The sequence below is a fragment of the Gekko japonicus genome, unplaced genomic scaffold (assembly GCF_001447785.1).
Source record: "Gekko japonicus isolate JY-2015 unplaced genomic scaffold, Gekko_japonicus_V1.1 scaffold695, whole genome shotgun sequence".
NCBI classification, from domain to species: domain Eukaryota; kingdom Metazoa; phylum Chordata; class Lepidosauria; order Squamata; family Gekkonidae; genus Gekko; species Gekko japonicus.
This window is the reverse complement of record NW_015159731.1, coordinates 648,976-669,737: the sequence shown is the minus strand read 5'-3', so window position 1 is coordinate 669,737 and position 20,762 is coordinate 648,976. Positions and strand designations below refer to the sequence as shown.

Here is a 20,762-nt window from a genome sequence, read left to right as displayed (position 1 = left end):
TACATGAAGTAAGGATCAGTTATTGGGTCACAAAGCAGTTATATTACAAATACTGGTTTGCTTTTATTGCATGAACGAGCAAAGTATGCTCAAATATGTGGCTTCTTTCAGTACTCCTGTATACTGGGACAGGATGAACAATCAAGGAACCCGACTTACCAGGGCTGAATTTGTGGCCCAGGCCAGGAGACTAACCTAGAAAGGTGTTTTTCTGTCTGCCTTGTGTCAATTTGCAAAGAGGGAACTGGTTTCATGCCCAGTGGTGTTGGGCTGGCTGACCAGTTCCATCAGCAGCAGCCAGCCTATGTGCAAGGGGTATCCCTGAGGAGGAGCATTGACATGCAAATCACATCAGCTGTCCCTGCCACTATTTAAATGGCTGCTGCGGGGTGCCTCCTCCTGTTTTTCTTCAACTCTCTCCCACCCACCCTTCCTCACATTATGTTATAAATGGTGTTTTCGTGCTCTATATTTTTCAAGGCTTCAGCAGGTTGGGTATTGGGATGGATCCATTTTGTGAAGGCTGGGCCTGCGTGGCTACCTCCTCTGGTTGGGGATTCCCTTAAGGGGTCTTGGGTGTGGAGCCATCATGTAGCATGCCCAGACTGGGGGCTGTTGTCTGGCTCTTACTACCAGGTAGCAAGGGGAACCACTCAGAGGGCAGGAATTGTCATTCTATTGTTCCCTACCCCCCGGAGATGAGCTGGGGGGATGGGTTTATTGGGCAAAAGGCGGGTTGTCTGATACTGGATCAGTCCCTATGCTGTGCTAATAAAGCTGTGGCCATTTTTATTCCAAAAATGTCTGGTTGTGTTTTCCTTCCACACGCTCGCTCCCTAATAGGCCATGGACCCACAATTACCTTCTCTCTCTGAGAGTGAATTGCCCCTCCCTCCCCCCGCACATAATGATGCCTTCATGCATCTGGCCCATTCTAGAGAGATTCTCTATGCACTTGTGCAAGTCTTATTTAAACAGCAGGTTGGCTTGCAGCATAGGATGAGATGCCACTGGGAACAGAAAGGATGTTGTACATGCAGATCTTGACCCAATGTTCCTGAATTGGGATCAACTTTATGTCAACTTCTCCCTGGCCCTCCTGCAGCCAGGTACAGGGGTGACTAGGGAAGAGGCCGGAGAGAACTCCAGATGATGGCAGATCTGGCAGCAAGCCAGGAAGGTGAGAGATTGTGGAAGGAGGGGGCAACCCAGAGAGCTTAGCCCTGAAGGTGTCCCATGTCCCAGTAGGGCCTCTAGTTGGGCAGCAGGGCAGGTTCTAGAGGAGGATAGTGAAGTTAAAGGGAGCAACCCAAAGGGAGGCAGGGAATAGGCCACCAGGGTAGGAAGCTTACATATCCAGAGGCCAAGGAGGAACCCAGGGGGACTTGTCTGGGTTAAGTAGCCAGAGACCCAGTTTGAGGCTGCAGGTGCTTGTGACAGTATAACACTAAATGGCCAAATTATCTCTAAAGATGAGGCACATTTGTTAATTCAGTAAGGGACACAGTCTATTGGTCAGAGTTGCAACACTACACTATGCCAGGAAGCAAATTCTATACTGCAGCTTAGTTGTACAGAAACCTAAATCCTTGACATTCAAGGACAAATGTGTTCTCCCTGTACAAAAAATAGAACAAATAAACTAAATTGTGGAGCATTTGTCCTTGCCTTGATCCTTGTATGCAACATGTCTTAACTCTTTTCCTCCTTTATTTAAAACAATTCATCTTTTAAATAATTTTAACACTAACTTAACCAATGAGAACAAAGTTTGAGTCCAGTAGCACCTTTAAGACCAACAGAGTTTTATTTAATACCTTGAATAAAACTCTGTTGGTCTTAAAGGTGCTACTGGACTCAAACTTTGTTCTGCTGCTTCAGACCAACACGGCTGCCCACCTGAATTTAACCAATGAGAACCAGTTTAAGAAACTCAAGAGAGCTTGTAATGAGGCATGGATTTTGTTGGGAATAAGGGCTGCAGTTATATAAACAAGGTAAAAGTCCCACTGGGCTATCACAACTCATTAGATTGTAGCCAATATTGCATTTACGATTGTACAAGTTGAATTACTTAAATTCCTCCACAATACATAATAAATATAATCCTGGCCAGGGCCAGCTGCAGTAGTGATGAAATTTAATATGAAAGACATAAAAGCATTTCTCTAATACATGAAACCACAGAAGTTCTTTTGTGCCAATCCTGTATTCAGAGACTTTAAGAGAATCCATATTATTAATTTAGAGAGAGCAAGGGCACTTTGGGTGCTAAAAATGTATTTGAGTGGTTCTGTCTTCTGGAAAGGCCCATAAAAGTCTGTAGTATGATTATTTTCTCAAAAAGCTACCGAAATATACAAAGATATTCTAAGAAAATGACTATAGTATATATACCTCATTAGGACAGTCTAGGGGAAAATAGAGCAAAATTGCATTACCAGATTATTTACTTTAGCAGCATTGAGATGAGAATGCTGATATCCACTTGCAGTAGCTGATAGAGTTGTTGTTCCAGATTCACCGTGAACTAAAACAGTTTGCAAACCTAAAACAAAGAAACAAACAAAATGCCCCAGAAAAACTGAAAAAGTTGCATTTACTATTTGATTATCACCTGCATGAACAGCACGTTAGTGTGTGGAACGCAACTGGTCTTCGAAGTTATTGCATTTACTATTTGATTATCACCTGTGTGGAACGCAACTGGTCTTCGAAGTTAAATTGTGTGCATATTTTCTCTTTGATATACCTTTAAATATTCTTTTTTAATGCTTAAAAGCAGGTTTTATTGTCTATCACATCAGCTCCTGGACCGAAATGTGGGTTTTGGACATAACACAAATGTCATCAAGTATGATCAATTCAACCAATCCCAAACAAACTGAATGTGTAATTTAATGGAAACTGTACCATGCATTTTCTTCTGACCATTTCCATGATCTTTCAAGGACAGCTCCATTGGCATATTGGATTCTATGCTAGCTAATGAATGTTTTCTTGATTCCCAGATGATACTAAGGGAACTAAAATTGTCAAATTTACGCCCCTGTTGATCATAAGCCTCCAAATCCAATACTGGATTGCGGTAATTTGAGACAGGAACCTGAAAGATAAATAATTTCATTTATAAACAAAAGAAAAACAGAGTCTTGGAAGAATATTTCTGCATGAAGTCACCAAACATAAGCCATTTTTCTGCATTTTAATCCAACTGCCTTTATTTTCCAACACATATCATGTTTGTGAATAATACCTCAAAAGTTGACAGAAAGTTGTTCCTTGTAGGAAAACTGCTTTAAATCAGTACAGCATCATAGAATGAAGCTATAGACTAGGGATTGCATGTGTGCAAGACTGCTTCTCCCAATATGCTCTGCAATGACAGCTTCATCCATCTATGAAAAGTCTGCTTGAAGCTGCCACCCTGCAAATGGGTAAGATCAGCAGTTGCCTGTACCTGGACATTCTGTGCTGTGGTATCCACTAAAGCTACCTTCCTTTTAGTGTTACACAGGATGTACAGAATTGTGCTGTTTATTGTATGTGTTTTAATAGTTTTGTTACTTTTTAAAGAAAATATGTATAATCTTGAGACAGTGCGTAATGCACACTATAAATGAAATCAATAAATAATAAATCAAGCTACTTCCTCATGCTAGTCGACACAGATTTGGGTCCCAGGCTGGCCCAGTCAAGCTTCCATCTTTGAACAAAATATATTTCAAATTAACAAGTTCACATAAATTCATTTCATTGCATTAGTTCAAAGCCATAGCAAAACAGTAAAAAAAAAAACCCAATAAATAATTCAAATTAACACCTCACAGCTACTGTAATATAGAAAGAGTCTCATACCATAGCCTGAGGAGGGTGTTCCTGACACTTACCCCTTGTTTGTTTTGAGGGAGCAAAGGACAGGAGAGACCTAGCTGAGGATTTGCATATACAGGTACCAAACTGAATCGGGAGGGAGTGGCACAAATCAGCCTCATAACTGCAGATTCAACTACTGGAAATGGATTAGTAATAGTGGGCTTGTTTCCAATTGTTAATGAAATTACCTACATTAAAATATGAGACAATAAGTAAAAGAGAAAATGAGTACTGTTTAGGAACACTTATTGTACAGTTATACATAGTATAATGCAATCTTTTTTACTGCGTAGTTTTTAAAGAAGAAACATTAACCTAACATGACTTTATGCTCCAGTAATAACCTGCACTGCTGATGGATACAGATGTATCATTTTGACATTTATTTTCAGAAGCAGTTCCAGTCCATTATCAAAGCACACATTCTCATACTTTATTGCTATTTTATCCAACTTTTCATTGCAAAACAAAAATTAAGCTTTCAAGATTCTGAAAACAGATGACAGTTATCTTTCTTCTTTTTTTCAAGAAAAATGAACCAGAAAGGCAACTGGCATGCAGACACACTTGTGACTTCTTTGGGAGTCAATAATTTATGCTTAATGCTCAAAACCTTTTCATTTTCTATCAGAACCAAAGTAGGTGATATTCTGATAAAATAACAGCCCACTGCATATTACAAATTATTGTAGGCTCTATGTACACTGTGGAATTAGCTATCTTAAAAAATACATATTTTTTCAAATACTGCTATTGTATAGCCTCTATTGACTTCAGTGGTGATTGCACAGGAGATCAAAGAATGACTCACTAGAAAGACTACACCATGGACTATGCCTGATGTGATGCTTGTTATTGTTTAACATACCTTTTATATAATACTAAGGAAAAAAGGAATTGTGTGCTCTAGTTTATTTCTTCTGAACTGGGGACAAAGGGAGGTGAACACTGTATTAGTTGTGGAAAGTCATTTAAGCAATGTGTCAATCCCTTTATGAAGGTTACATCAACCCTTAAAAGACAGAATTTACAAAACAACCTACATGATTGTAAATGATACTGTCCAAAAACTATGTCAGATCATTCTTTTGTAGTGAATGTTAAGCACCAGCCATTTATTAAGAACAGAAAACAGAAGAAAGTAGAAGACAGTTAGGATGGAGAGATCCTGCCACTCCAGGTGATCCTGGGCTGGTGAGTTCACCCAGAAGCCGTTTAAACGGACTACGGGCCCTTTAAACACCTTCAGAGTTCTTCAGGCCACAGCGTTGCGTGGCTTGGGGAAGGCATTTAAGCAGACCACAATCGCTTTAAATGCCTTTTTAAAGTGAAACCAATGGAGAATGGGGGTACCTTCTTTACGGGTCCATAGAACTGGAACCCCTGGCCCAATCTTTCTGAGACTTGGGGGTGGGTGGGTTGACTATAATGGTCCCCATACAGTATACTGGAGCCGAAATAAATTCAGGTTTCCCGAATATTTCCTGAATCCAAATACCATACCAATACTGGGATTCAGGAATATCGGGAAATACTGATATTTTTGGGTTCAATATACCCGAACCTGTAAAATATCAAGATTTTTGGGGGGGGTTGCACACCCCTAATTTGGAGTGGAATAGTGTGTGTGTGTGCGTGTGTATGGAAACAGCGGCTCCCCCTCTGGCAGTTTGGTTTCTGAATGAGCAGTTCCAAAAGATGGTGCTAGGGTATGGCTAGTCTGCTCCATGGGATTTATAGCACAATGGAGTAGACCAACAGCATCTTTTGGAACTGCATAGTCAGAAACCCATCTATTATGCTGTTTAACAACCATATGAAACAAAAACATATAGAGTTGTGGAGTAAGTGTGATTATTATCCCAACCACACCTAGCTCTACTTTTCCATTATATAAAGTTCACACCTGACTGTGAACATTCTGAACAGTTATCTGGAGTCAATAATGGGCTGAATGAGGGCAACTAGAGCTTTTAAACTGCTGTTGTAATATTCTTTTTTTGCTGCTTGTTAGTCTTTTAAAAATGAAGTTGTATAACACTTTCGGCATTTTAGACTGAAAGTGAAGTAGACAACAAACAAAATTTGGGAGTGGAACAACAAACAAAAATTGTTTATAAATATACCTAGCTATCTCTGATCTTGAGCTAGGCTTGCCAAGTTCCCCCGGGGGGGCGGGGAAACCCCGGCCCCAAGGGCCCATCCCCCGCCGGCGGCGGATCGGGCCCCGGGGGGAACCCCACCCCGACATGCACGTCACCCGGAAGTGACGCGACCACGCCGGGGGCGGGGCCACCGTCATCCGAGGGAAAACTCTATGGTTTTCCCTCGGATGGCCGTGGCCCTGCCCCCAGCATGCCCGGTGACGTCACATCACTTCCAGGTGATGTGCGTGCAGGGGGCGCGCACTCCAGCCGCCAGCTGGGAGTCCCCCACTGCGGCTCAAAAAGCACTTGGCAACCCTATCTTGAGCATATTCACATAGACAGATGTGCAAGTGTCTACTGTTTTAAAAAGAACACAAAAATCTTAGCTGTCTTACAATTCTGCATATTTTAACAAAGAACTAAAATAGAGAGGAAACCGGAAGCACCTGAGCCAGCTGAATAAGACCTGGGTTGCACCTCTACCCTCTCATTTTCCAGGTATTGGAAGCCTGAGCTTGCCAAAGGTACCAACTAAATAGCAACAGCCGAAAGACTTCCAGCTCTTAGCTGATGGCTCTTGAGCCATGCTGGTGGAACCAGCCCAGAACAGCCTTTAATTAACTTCAAGAGTGTACTAAGGGCCTTTTAAGTTGCATAAATTTAGTTAGTTGTGGATTTTGTTGTACATTTTATTATGTAAGCCAGTTTGAGTCTCCACTACAAGAGAAAAGCAGAGTAAAATATTTAAATTTATATGCCATCTGAATCTGATTGAAGGACTAACATCACTGAGCACTTTAACTGTAAAATATGGTTGTTTTATTTTGTTATATGTTTTTATATTGGGCACATTGTGCCCTAAACTGTGAGCCGCCCTGAGCCCGTTCGCGGGGAAGGCGGGATAGAAATATAATAATAAATAAAAATACACAAACAAATCTTGTCAAACCTCCTGACTTCAATAATCTCTGGAAAAAACCAATGTCCTTGTACTTAGGAAATGCACTGAAAGCTTTTAACACCATTCCTGACACAAGGAGGACCTGCACTGTTCACAATTTAAGAATGCTTGTATCTCGGGAGTGGTATCAGATTCAAATGAATGTGGAAACAGCAGGAACTAATTTATGTATTTAAATTTCATACTCTATGCAACGTAATACTTGAGAGTCTTGGCTATAGTCCAAGATGATTTATCACACTTATCTGTTGTACTTACTTGTTCTCCCAAAGCTTTGCAAGATGCCCTAACCCAATGCTGGAAGGGATTCCTATTTGTGGCTGACCCTAGTAAGAATAAACCAATGGCACTTGGATCTGCAGCACTGACATTCCTGAAGAATTTCGATGGTTCTTGAACCCATGGCTTCAATCCTCCTTCAAATATTATCTCTTTGGAGGAACCCAAAGTTACCAATGCAACAGATGTAGGATCAATTGTCTAGAAAAAAAGATATAGATTAAATGCTGCAAACTATAGGATGAATTCAGTGCAAGAACCTTGTCAGAACGAGGGACGGGCACGAACTAAAGTTTGTGATGAATTTTGGGCGGTTCGTGGTTTGTGAACTTAAGTCCGTAGCAGGTCAACCAGCATGACCTTTCCATGAACTTCCAAGCTGTTCATGACAGTTTGTGAATGGATACATTTCCAGAAAGCCTCCGCGTAATCAAAATGTTTACCAGACTTCAAAGCAACATAGCTTGGAAGGCATGTAGAGGAGTATCTGAGGGAGGTCCCCTACAACTTTGATATCTCTAGCTTGCACAGGATCCATTCTATCCACTCCTGAACCCGTTCCTGTCATTTCCCAGAAAGCTCGTTCCTGGGGGCACCTTCTTTGGGGGGCTGTAACATGGGGGTCTGTAACATCAGACAACTGATCCCACATTTTGGTACACATTCTATCAGTCTGTTTCAAGAATCCTGAAATCTGATTCTTGTAATTCATGCGTCTGATAAATTTTCCTATTAATAATAAAGGTTTTATGATTATTCTGAAGTAACCTACCTATGGGAGAAAAAGGCCAATGTGTGTTGAGGTCTGGGGCTACCACAAATTGTTTTGTTCCATGTCAGAAAACTGATAGTTTAAATTCATGTTACTGCTGTGATCCTAAGCAAAAATACTTGGATTGCATTGGACTGAAATGTATGAGAGCTCTACTAGGAAAACATACTTAGCACTGATGGGCTTATTTTCAGCTACTTTCAACATAATACTGTTCTTTTTTTAAAAGATGGTACCTGGATCACTGTGGGGAATTTGGCAATAATCTGAGCACAGCTTTCTTTGTATGGATGGTGGTAATGCAGATAGCAAATGTTACTATAAGAAAGATAATTTTTTGTAAAAAGCTTTTTCATAGAATAAAAGGACCTATCTCTAATATATTTTTGGTCAACTCAACTATTTACCTTGCATCAGATTAGATTTAAGAATTAGAAAAAAAGCCACAGACTTACTTTGAGTGGTAGATGGGCAGCTATGGTGATACTCGCACGGAGGTGAAGATGACCGTGTGTATAGCTAACTACAAGTGCTGTGTATCCTTGGGATTCAGCTTTTACTCTGACTCCGCTGCAGTAGTCTGGAGTTGGGTTTAGCTTTCCTATATGTTTAAAAGCAAACCAAAATTCATAAAGAAAGAAAGTGATCGATATTCCTGTTTAGGTTTTAAATATGGGTTTTCTTGAAAGTAAACTTCATTTATTTGAAATACTTGTCAGCCCACCATTCTCCCAGCAACTGATACCCAAGATGGTAACAAGAACAAAAACAATCAGCACAAATAAAAACAAATAGGCAAAATAACATGCGCATTAAAATAAGATCCATCAAACAGCCAGCAAAGTATAATGGCCAGTGTGGTGTAGTGGTTAAGAGTGCTGTATTCTGTGAAGTTCAAATCAGGTTCAAATCCCCACTCTGCCATAGAAGCTCTCTGGGTGACCTTGGGCCAGGCATACATTCTCAGCCTAACGTACCTCACAGGATAAAATGGAGGAGGGGAGGATGTTGTAGAGCCACTTGAGGGATAAAGTGAGGTAAGTTAAAAATCACTTATGCCACTCTTTGGACTGAACAATGCTCAGAAAGAATGCAAGGAGAACTTATCCAAGCTCTCAGATCTTCCAACCCCCCCCCCCAAACTCTCTTTAAAAGCTGCTTTCCATCCCTTTGTAATGTCATCAGAATAGAGCCTCTCCTCCATTCTTCTGGAAGGCCATTCCATAAAACAGGTACAGCCACTGAAAAAGCCCATGAGCAGGCAGCAGCTGATGTCAACTTGATGTGTCTGGGGGTGGGGCAAAAGATGGGTGTGTGTTGAATGGTGCTGTCACAAATTCATACTGAGAAAAATAATACTTCAAGTATGGCCCTTTAAAGGTAAGCAATAGAATACTTATTTATTTATTCAAATTTATAGCCCGCCCTTCCCAGAAGCGGGCACAGGGCAGGTAACAACATATCATTTATACAAAATATATTAATGTAATAAAATTAAAATGTAAAACATCATCATAAATATTAAAATGGTGGTCACAGCTAATAACAAAAGAAAATTTCTGCTTGTGGGAGGTTCCTGGCCATAGCCAATAGTTGTTAACAGAGTGACAAACACCTCAGGGAGGCCATATATGGATGTCTGCTGCCTCAGCCAAAGGCCTGGCGGAACAGTTCCGTCTTGCAGGACCTGTGGAACTGAAATAGATCCTGCTGGGCCCTGATTTCAGTGGGGGGCATGTTCCACCAGACAGGGGCCAGGGTGGAGAAAGCCATGGCCCCGGTTGAGGCAAGATGGATATCTTTCGGGTCAGGGACTACCAGGAGGTATTGATCCAAAGCGCGTAGTGCTCTTCAGGGCATATACGGGCGGTCCTTCAGATATGTTGGTCCCAGGCCATGTAAGGCTTTAAAGGTTATACCTTGAAGCGGATCTGGAACTCTACTGGTAACCAATGCAATTGGCAGAGCACCTGCCAAATGTGAGCCTGCATAGGCGTCGCCGTTAACAGGTGCGCTGCTGCATTTTGCACCAGCTGTAATTTCCGGGTCAGCCTCAAGGGTAAGCCTGCATAGAGCGAATTACAGTAGTCAAGCCTGGAAGTGACCACTGCATGGGTCACTGAAGCCAAGTCTGGGGGGGGGGAAGAGATAAGGTTTCAGCAACCTAATCTGCCAAAGATGGAAAAAGGTGGATCAGGCAGCTACAGTAACCTGGGCCTCCATGGAAAGAGAGGCATCCAGTGTCACTCCCAGACTCCTCAACTTCTGGGCCTGCACCAAAAGTGCCCCTTCCAGCATGGGGAGCCTGATACCCATATCCCCTCCCTTTTTAGATCCAAAAGCAACCGTAAAGTGAGAGTAATAAGCTTCCTACAACTTCCTCCCAATTAACAGGCAGGATAACACATTCTGTGCCAATTGCAATTCTGAGTAGTGTTCATGAGCAGCCCCCTGTAATGTGTGTTATAAACCTCAAGATTACTGTAGTGCAGTCACCATGGCAAACTGAGCACGTTATATTAAAGAGGCCCTACTATGGAGATGAGCACCGCAGCCCTAGAGTCGGATTCGACTGGCTTTCGAGCAAGGGAAACCTACTACCAAAGAAGTTAAGTTAGTAATGGGAGGGGTATAATCTAAAACTTCAAACTGTAGCTTAACTTGTGCATAGCTCTGAATATCTTTCAAAGAAAGCTGGGACTCATCTAATCCCCATCAAGAGCAAATGTGTTACAACCAGCATCAGCTCCATTTTGTTATGATTCAGTTTCAGCTTACTCTCTCTCAGGAACTTCATCTAAGCAATCAGACATTGCCCCAAAACAGAGATGGTAGCATTGCGAGGTGTATTTTATTGTGTGTGTGTGAGAGAGTTTTCTGCACATCGATGATATCCATATCCAAAGCTTTGTACTCTCTCATTAATATAGATACTAAACAGCACAACATTTTGTGCAGTGGGTGGCAGCATGACCACTGGCAACAGTGGTAAAGCTCAATAGAGAGGAAGTGATGCATTCGTGCACTGCCACTCACCAGAAGGGCACTTTGTACTCAGGTCAGGTAAGCATCCAAGAGGCAAACTGTGACACTAATCTTGTTATGATCCCTGGTAATCATTTATAAACATCTGCTGTTCATTAAAAATCTTAAAACCACAGAATGTGAATAATGGATAGAATTTTTTGTTACCTTGAATTGGACTGAACACACCATGGTTTTCAACATCGACAACTAAATCAAAATGTGAACAGTCACTCAGGGTGACTATCTGACTAGTTTCCACCTTCATTAGACCATTAATCTTCAGAGGCAGCTCCAAAATTTGACCCACACGTGCCTCAACTTGACACGGTATGAACTCCATGTCACTAGGTTCTGTCACATATACCTAAGAAAAAATAATGAAGACACAGTAGCCAGAAAAAGGGATGATGATTAAGAGATAATGATTAAATCCTAACGAAGGAAATGTTAAAAAAATTCCATGGAAGTTCTCTAATTTTTTAAGCATTATAAAAATGAACATCAGGCCATTCTCTGGTTTATTCACCAACAAACACAGTCAAAGAAATGAACCTTAGGAAGCAGTACAAAGATAAGACCCATCTGTGTGGTTTGGTGTATGTTTTGAACCATGGAAGGTAAGGAGGAGATTATAGAAGAGCAAGCAGTTGCTAGGGGAAGCTTTTTATCTTCATCCACATATTAAAGTTCTATGGGCTGACTTAAACAGTGAGTAGGTAATGGATCTACCTCCTCTGTCCATTATTCTCCAATCAGTAGAACACAAGCAGTTGTCCATGCTCCTAGTTATGCTTATGGTACTGGGGATTCAAGGGAAGAATAGAGAGAGCTGCCATTCTTTTGGGTACCTTAACACTAGTCATAAGACCCATATGACTGTACTTTCCCTTTCCCCCGGCCCCCAGTGATCCATTTATACTGCCAACCTATGCAGAATTACTCTAAACGTAGGCCTATAGAAACTAATGGGCATGGAGTGAAGTAACTCTGCATAGGATTATGCTCCTAACCTTTCACCTGGGAAAAGAATGCACTTTTCTATTTGATCAATTTTTGGTCTTTAATATAGCTGAGCAGGTTAAATAATTTGTTTTTGTACTTGTGGGAGTGATCCATCATGAAGTTCAAGAGCCTCTATTTTTAGCTACCTGTCAAAATTTAGTTCTGTATATTTACATTAGGATTTACATGTCATATTGTAAGCATACAGCTGAAAATGTAATAAACCTTTATTAATATAATCTATGGTGACTGTTTCCCCTCAAAGAAATTTTAATGTTTGTGGAGTTCTTCATAATAGTTGTCAAATCATGGCCCCTGCCACACGGGCAGGAAACTGCAGAGGAGAAGTGTGGCTGTTTGCCCCGGGGCAAACTAACATGCAGTAAAGCTATCAGACCTACTGTGGAGGTTCTGTGGAGGTACTGTGGAGGTTCCATGGCAAGGGAGAGGTGCCGATCACAACACACGCCTGCGCGCAATGAAGAAGCGCGCGGCGCGGCGAACTGGTTTTCTTTTTTTGTGTACACTACGAATGCGCATGCTCCGTTGGGTGCGTGTGCGCATCCACGGAGACGTGGGGAAAAAAAACCCTTTTCCGCAAGGGGACATGGGCGGGCGCCGGATACCACCGGAAACGCGATCAGACGCCCGCCCTTGCCCCGCAGTTTCTGGAAACTAGTACCTCCAAGGTACTAGTTTTTTGCTGCGCTTTTTCGGCAGGAAGCCTCAGTTGTGCCACGGAAGCGCTACGCTTCCCAGATGTGCTGGTGAGATCGCGACCGGAAACTCCGCTTGTCTTCCGTATCTCTTGCGTGGCTAATGTTGCGTGTGACCGCAGCCCATATTCATTTCAATTCCTTTATACATAGCTAGCACATTGCTTAAAAGTAGAGTAAGATATGATAACATTGTGCTCCCATAGGTGATTATCATTTTGGAAACAGAAAGGATCATACAACTCCCTTCTGCTAACTAAGGAGCCTTGCCTCTGCTGAAGGAGGGGTCCTAGTGGAAGGGAGAATTAGGAGTCAACCACATAAAATGCAATACATTCAGACACCCAAGGGTGGTGAACTTGCAACAAACTTTAATCTATATTAGATCAGTGTTCCTGAAATGTTATGAACATGTAGCCCACTTTTAAATTTGTTGCTCCCCTCCTCCCTACCCAGCATCATTCATTTATTCTACAGGTGTATGTACAGAGTTTATTGCATGTAATGATTCACACATGGCTTGTTACTGCACACAAGTACCTGTAGACTAGGGTAGTAATTCTACAATAGCATTAGACAGGGAATAAAGCAAGATTTCTGCTGTGCCTATATGCATAGGACTTGTGTGTCATGACAGCTCACCACAGATTGTGAAGCAGGCTGATCTTCTGTAATATATTTCCAGTTACATAAGGTGTAGAAATGCTACCTCAGACATGGGGATAATTAGGTTCTTGATTTGTATGTTTATATTTTATTTCTTTCTAACATTAAACAATTGCAGATGTGGTAGCAACATTTCATAACAACTGCTTGATCAAAGCTTTTCATCTGGCATGTCTAACTTTTTAAGCCATCTGCTGACTGCTTCAGGTTAAATTGTTGCACCATATGGTACAGTGTTAAAATTGTAATCCTCATGGAACTTATAGACGACTTGCATAACCTGATAATCAAGGTCAGCAGACAGATGCTTGCTTCAAACACAGGATGCAAAGCTTGAGCAGACAGTTGAAATCTTTTAAAATGAAGATGCTCATTTCATTTAATGTTCGCTGCTACAAGTTCAAATGGGATGAAGTGTACTTCTGTTGATATGTGCTCTGAATCATGAATCTGAAAATAAAGTTTTAATTAAAAACATCATTTCTGAGTCTCCTGCGGGCAACTGTCATCTGCTAAAAAGTGCCATTTTTAGAAAACAGATGTTGTAAGGTCTCTACAGCAGTATGAGACCGTAAGCTAACTTTTTCCTTCTTTTAACACTAGTTTAACAAGCAGGATAACACTACATGTTAATATTTACCCACTATTTTGATCTCTATTTAAACTACATTTGGAAAATAATTATAATAGACCAGGGGTCCCCAACCTTCTGGCACATGGAGGTTGCATCAGAGTGCCCAATGCCTGAAGAGGGCTACATCTTAAATCAAAATGTAGCAAAATTATTAACCTACCTATTTAGATCAAAAGTAAACATTCAGAGGTCAATGAAGAAATGTTAACTTGAACGCAATCCATTTTGGAACAATATTTTATTGTGGAATCCTTTTATCTAGCTACACATGCATACCTAGTCAGTATGATATTTGTGGCTGTTTTCTGTTAGCCAAGGCATTAATGTCGAGGTTTGTGCAAGTCAAGGTTTGTGACAGACACCGCTACAGATTGACAAGAGATCCTCTGGTTGCTTAAAGGAAATTTTCCCACAGACTTCTATTAGCCACTATTTAAATTTAAGTTATTGGCTAATTGATTGGAGTGAGTATGTATGTGTGGGTGTGTATATTTAAAAGAGGCATTTATAGGCTATTAAACTAAATTGGTAGGGCTATATTGATTTAGGACTAGGTGGGAGACAGAGCCTGTTGTCAAGGACTACTTGGTGGGTCCGACGCCCTAGTTGGTCTGAGGCTCACAGCTGGTTCGCAGCTGGCGAAGATCAACATATAGGGCAGGGGTTACAGTTCGTATAGTCAACAAAAATGAATAACAAATAAACTGTAATTGATGCAAAAAGCGCTTATAATCTTACAAATTGTAATCTTACAAATTACAGAAATAAGTACAATCAGAGCATATAATATGATCTTTTTATAAATTTCCAATTTCAGATGGACGAAATTCTCCAGAGTTAAACTTCTGTTTCGTAAAAAGAACCTCTTCCAAACATCAGTCTCCTTCATAAAATACAATATACAATGTTATCTTCATATCTAGACAATGTACTACCAAGCTATATATTAAACAATCTCATTAAAAATCATACAGACAACAATAGTTGTTTCTTCTCATTCCATGGTTAAATCCATTGTCATTCATCAATCTCTACAACTTAATGAAAACTACAGCGGTTAATGAAATTTCCAACAATAAAACATTTGAAATCTACTCCGAGAGGTCATTTTAAATGTTTCAAATGTGTAGCATGCCCGCAGGCATGGGAGACCAAAAGCCTGAGTTTCCTGGAAGCAGGATTTAAGAAAGATATTAATTTTCTATCAACCTGCTCAACCAAAGGCAGGTTGATAGAAAAGGCAGGTTGATATAATGTATTTGTGGACTCAATTATATAGGGAAGTCCTCACGGGCGTTAAAGACATGGGTATTGGAACACAAATCTCATTTGAAACACAAATGTCCTGATGCCCCCCTCTTCCAAAATTTCTCAGAGAAGAGGCATAGTCCTGAGGATTTTATATTTGTAGTGTTAGAGGTGGTCTGCCCCAAACTATACAGCATGATGGATATGCAGAACATGTTATTTTGTAGGGAAGCCTTTTGGATTTTTAGATTAAATACGTGTCAACCTGCTGGGTTTAACAATTAATTAGATCTGGCCTGTTTCCTGTATGTCAGTTTATTTGAGGTGATTCCTTGGTGTAAGTTTCTCTGTACTGATTTGTTTATAAGTTTTGGTTCCTTTTTGTAAACTTGTAACATAGTTGTTATAATAGCAAACAGACTTGCTTGGGTCTGTGTCAATTACCTTGTCTGATTGCCTTGTCAATTTCAAGATGTTAAGATTATACCTTTAAGAAGTGAGATGCCACAGAGTTAAAAGGGGATGAATAGTTACACCTATTAAGGCTTGATATTGAACCTGTTCGCCCATTATTTGGAAAGACTTTACCTTGCAGGAGTATGTTCTACCTTTAGGGTAAGAGTAGCGAGAGCCTCAGATGCGGAAGGGTCGGGGAGTTTCGTCACTCCCCGCGTCACCTTCCTCGGGGTCAACAGCTGCGTCTCCGTCTCCCTCGCTTGTCTGGCCAGTCGCCTCCGAAATCCTCCCCGACTCTCCTTGCTTCCCTCCTTTTATCCTCCTCCCATCCCCTGGTAACACCCCCCTTTCCTTTCCCAGTGTTCTTACTCCTCCCTTAACCCACCCGTCACCTCTTCTCTCTTCCCTATGTCTACCCCTCTTGTGGTTCCCTCTGGATCTCGCCCTGGGTCGGGAAGTATAGGGGAGTGGCCATTTCCGGAGAGCCTAGGGAGCCCGACGCTGCCTGCCGCAGCGTCTCCACACATTCTCCCCTGGGTAAGACCAGACCTCTCCAGTCGCCTCGCACTCAGGAACGTGCGCGTCCCCCGTGCATCGGCGGCTGTGGAGAGGATCCCATTTCTGCCCGTTTCTCTGCCGGCCTTCTCTGTGGAGGGAGTGGGGTGCTTCGTTGTCCACCTGCAAGCTGTTGGCATGAACCCCCTTCCCCAGGAGTTGCGAACTATGGCTTGCCCAAGGTCATCCAGCCATGTGCAAGTGGAGGAGTGGGGAATCAAACCCAGTTCTCCCAAGATTAGAGTCCACGCACTTAACCACTACACCAAACTGGTAGGGAGGGATGGCCTTCCAGTCTATTGTGTTTTGGTACTGTAAAAAAAGACTTGAGTAAACAGCTGAGGATATTAGATGTGGTGGAACTGGTTCAACTCCTCTGATCCACAGCAGGTGATCTATGGCATCCATGGTTCGCTGCAGCTCTTTTGGGTACTGGGGAGTTCAGGTATCTGTCCTATGGGGTTGAAATTAATTCAACTGAGTATTTATTTTTATTATATTTACATTATTTATAGATTACCTGTCTCATAGAGACTCAAGGGGGAGTATCTATGGAAGATGCTCTTGAGATTGTAAGTCAGATGTGGAGAGATTCAAGACCTTGGCGAAAAGATGTAGGTGCTTCCCATTGGCAGCTGTCTGGAGTCAGTTCAACTGTGAACACTTGTTTAACTTCCCTGGAGTGAGGTTTAGACCAGAGGAATGGGATTTATTGGCTGGCATGTATCCTTGTCTGGAACTGGAAGGGTTTTGTAGACATAAAATCTGGGTAAGGACTGGTGAGACCAAAAGGACTGAGAGCCATAATGACTGGATTTCGCTTACATTCTCTTACCTGAGAAAGGCACAGCCTTATTCTTGTCCTTTGTTTCCACTAAGATCTCATGGAGATTTTTACCACAAAGCATACCACCTAGAAATGGCCAAGTAGCTAAATTAAAGTAGCCATTTATAGTCTTTATAGATGGAGTCACTGCTTCATGGGATCTATGGACCATGGCACCACTTTTGCAGTCTCCAGGAAGGGTGATTTAGGGCACAGGAGGACCATGGAGTGTTTTCTAGCAGTCCTGGCAAGGTCAGATAGGCTAGAGATGAACTGTTAAGTATCTCTTTGCAGAGTCTGTCCTTTGGGAAGAACCCTAGGAGAATGGGCTGGAGGGAGGAGACCTGGCTGTCTGCTGAGGTGTTTTTCTTGTTGATTGAAGAGCCTGCTGCTATTTGATCTCCCAAAGCTGATTAACAAACTGCTCTATCCAAGCCCATAAACCTGGGAACACACAGAAGACATCCTCTTCGCCCAATTCTGCTGTATTGCAGGGATTCCCTGCCTGCTTACCACTCCCAGCTATAGAAGACACCTGCTCCTTATTATCTAAAGCCCTGGCACACTTCCCTCGATGTCTGCTGTTCTGCGGGGTGCACTTAGCTTTTTGTGGCAAAATTCACGTGGCTGCCTGCGTGTCATCTTCTAAGTCTGAGCAAGTGGCTCTTCCTGAAAAAGTAGACATGGATTGAGATGCTCACACCAGAGTCATCTTCTGGCCACTGTGCCAGGAATGATTTGCTCGGTCTCTCTGGACAAAGAGGCTGCTGTGTTTGAGGCTTCTGCCAGTGAGGTGGCGGAGGCCACTGCCACAGCCGAAGGAGTAGCCAACAAAGACAGAGCCAAAATAAGAAGCAGAGACAGAAGGGTTTTTGGAGACAGCTTGGAGACAGAAGACAGGGGATAAACACAAGAGAAAAAGAAAGCAACTCCAGAACATGAGGAGAAAGAAAATTACAGCACATTCCAGGTACCCTGCATTCATAAGGAGGCTGGGAGGAAAAAAAACTAAGGGTGGCAGGCACTCCCTCCCCACTGGAGATGGAAAAGAATCACCCAAATGTCTCAGAGTGTCCTCCTCTGCTCAAGTGAAAACAGGTTTATTGGTTGCTCACAGCTGCCATCTTTTGCTTGTTCTATTAGATACAGTGTAATGATTTTTCTCTTGCCCAGATCTTGTCTGAATGTTTTGAATTAAAAAGTCACTGCATTTTTTTTAAAGACCAGTTCTTAATCCATCTGAAAACATAAGGAGCTGAACTTCTAGAGGAATTAATGTGAACTAAATTTGGTTACAGAAGAAGAGTACTTAAAACCCAGCAATAATCCAATGTTGTATTTAGATCTTCATTGCTAAAAACATTTCACAAGCATTTGAATGTAGTAAAAAGTAGTAAAGTCACTTGACTATGGAAAATACCAGACACCTAGCTGATGGATGACTGACAGTATATGAATACAATAAAAAACTGACATGACAGACTGTGCAGCGAGTTCCATGTGCACAGGAACATTTCTGGGCCACTTACAAATTTACATAGACATCCATACATTACTAAGCGACTCTCAACATCAATCGCATGACAGGAAATTTTCCAACGCAACACAGGGTACTAGGTTGTGGATGGAAAGGTAAAAAACATCCCTCAAGGCACAAAAATATAGATTTCCTAAGGCTTCTTTGTCCCTGCCTGGTATTAAAATACTTTGGCCTGGTACTTAGCTCGATTGGCTGCATTCTCCTCATTCATAGAGTCAGTCAATCAACCTGTTCAGGTCTGCGATTCTGTGATCTCATTGTATGATACTTTGTGGGTAAACTATTTCTCAGTCCCTGTCACGGGCTGGGGTATCAGTCAAAGGGAGTCCAGAACAAGCCAAGGTCAGGAGTCAAGAAGACAGTGCAAAGTCCAAAAAGCCAAGCTGGGGTCAGGAGCCAGAAACACAGAGCCAAGTCCAAATCACTAACCAGAAACATAGTCCAAAGCCAAGCCGGGGTCAGGAGCCAGGAACATAGTCCAAAGCCAAAGCCGGAGGGTCCAAAGGTCTAGGTGCAAGAGCCAAGCCGGAGTGGATGCTAGCAGCACGAAACTGACTTGGTGCTTTCACGAAGGGTACTGCCCAGAGTGTGGAGTTAAATTGCTGCTACCAATTAGCCAGCTGCACGATCAGCCAGGCTCCTGTTAGAACTCTGGGCTGGCTGAGCATCTCCCTTGTAGCCTGGCCTCTCTTCGTCTGCTTGCTAAGTTTTGTCGCAGTCGCTCCCTTAAATGAGTCACATGTGGGGGTGAGTCAGGACTTTCAGCTTGCAGTTCTTCCTTCTTATTTGGGCCTGGTGTGCAGACTGGTGTTACAGGCACTTGCCAGCTATACTCCTCTGCTGCTTCAGAGGGGCCAGCTGTGGTTTCTGCAGGCTCTGTCAGCTCATCCTCATCCATGCCCATGACAGTCCCCACACCACATGTATACATTCAGCACCTGACTCTACATATATAGTATATCCTCGCTGGATTGGGTGTACATATGCATAGAATCATAGAATGTTAGAGTTGGAAGGGACCTTGCAGGTCATCTATTCCAACCCCCTGCACTCTGCAGAAGCATAGCCAAAAGATAGCCCTACATACCTACAACATATCCAAAAGATGGTCGTCCAGCCGCCACTTGAAAACGTCCAGTGAAGGAGCATCCACTACCTCCCGAGGCAGACTGTTCCACTGCTCAACCACTCTTACAGTTAGGAAGTTTCTCCTGATATTTAGCCGGTAACGACTCCCTTGTAATTTCGACCCATTAGACCTAGTCTTGCAATCCAGAGCAAGAGAAAATAGATCTGCTCCATCGTCTACATGACAGCCCTTCAAATACTTGAAGACTGCAATCATGTCCCCTTTAAGCCTTCTCTTTCCCAGGCTAAACATACCCAACTCTTTCAGCCTTTCCTCATAAGACTTGGATTCCAACCCTTTCACCATCCTGGTTGCCCTCTTCTGGACACGCTTGAGCTTGTCAACATCCTTCCTAAAACTGGACACAATACTCCAGGTGAGGCGTGACCATAGCAGAATAGAGCGGAACTACCACCTCCCTTGATCTGGACACAATGCTTCTGTTAATGCACCCTAAGATTGCATTAGTTTTCTTCACAGCCACATCGCACTGCAGGCTCATGTTTAGCTTGTGATCAACCAGAACACCCAGATCCCTTTCACATGTGCTGCTGTCAAGCCAAGTCCCTCCCATTCTATATCTATGCCTTTGATTTTTTGTACCTAAGTGTAGGACTTTGCACTTATCTCTATTGAAATTCATTTTATTTGTCTCAGCCCACTGTTCCAGCCTATCTAGATCATTTTGAATCCTGACTCTGTCTTCTTCAGAATTAGCAGTCCCACCTAGCTTCGTATCATCTGCAAATTTGATAAGCATCTCCTCTATGTCTTCCTCCAGGTCATTTATAAAAACATTGAACAACACTGGGCCTAGGACCGAGCCCTGTGGCACTCCACTTGAGACTTCGCTCCATGTAGACGCAGAGCCATTTACGAGCACTCATTGGGTACAATTTTTCAACTAACCATGAATCCATCCAATGGT

General features: G+C 42.3%; 1 protein-coding gene across 1 annotated transcript in view; it reads right to left on the bottom strand.

Moving 5' to 3' along the window:
• NUP210 (nucleoporin 210kDa) overlaps window positions 1-20,762 on the bottom strand; it is a 148,948-nt gene that overhangs the window by 62,721 nt on the left and 65,465 nt on the right. Inside the window, exons 13-18 of the mRNA XM_015428914.1 lie at window positions 11,228-11,426; window positions 8,491-8,636; window positions 7,243-7,464; window positions 3,891-4,064; window positions 2,914-3,106; window positions 2,442-2,548 (exon numbers count right to left, since the gene is read on the bottom strand). Coding sequence (XP_015284400.1) covers window positions 2,442-2,548; window positions 2,914-3,106; window positions 3,891-4,064; window positions 7,243-7,464; window positions 8,491-8,636; window positions 11,228-11,426 — 1,041 coding nt within the window. The remainder of the gene's footprint in view (window positions 1-2,441; window positions 2,549-2,913; window positions 3,107-3,890; window positions 4,065-7,242; window positions 7,465-8,490; window positions 8,637-11,227; window positions 11,427-20,762) is intronic.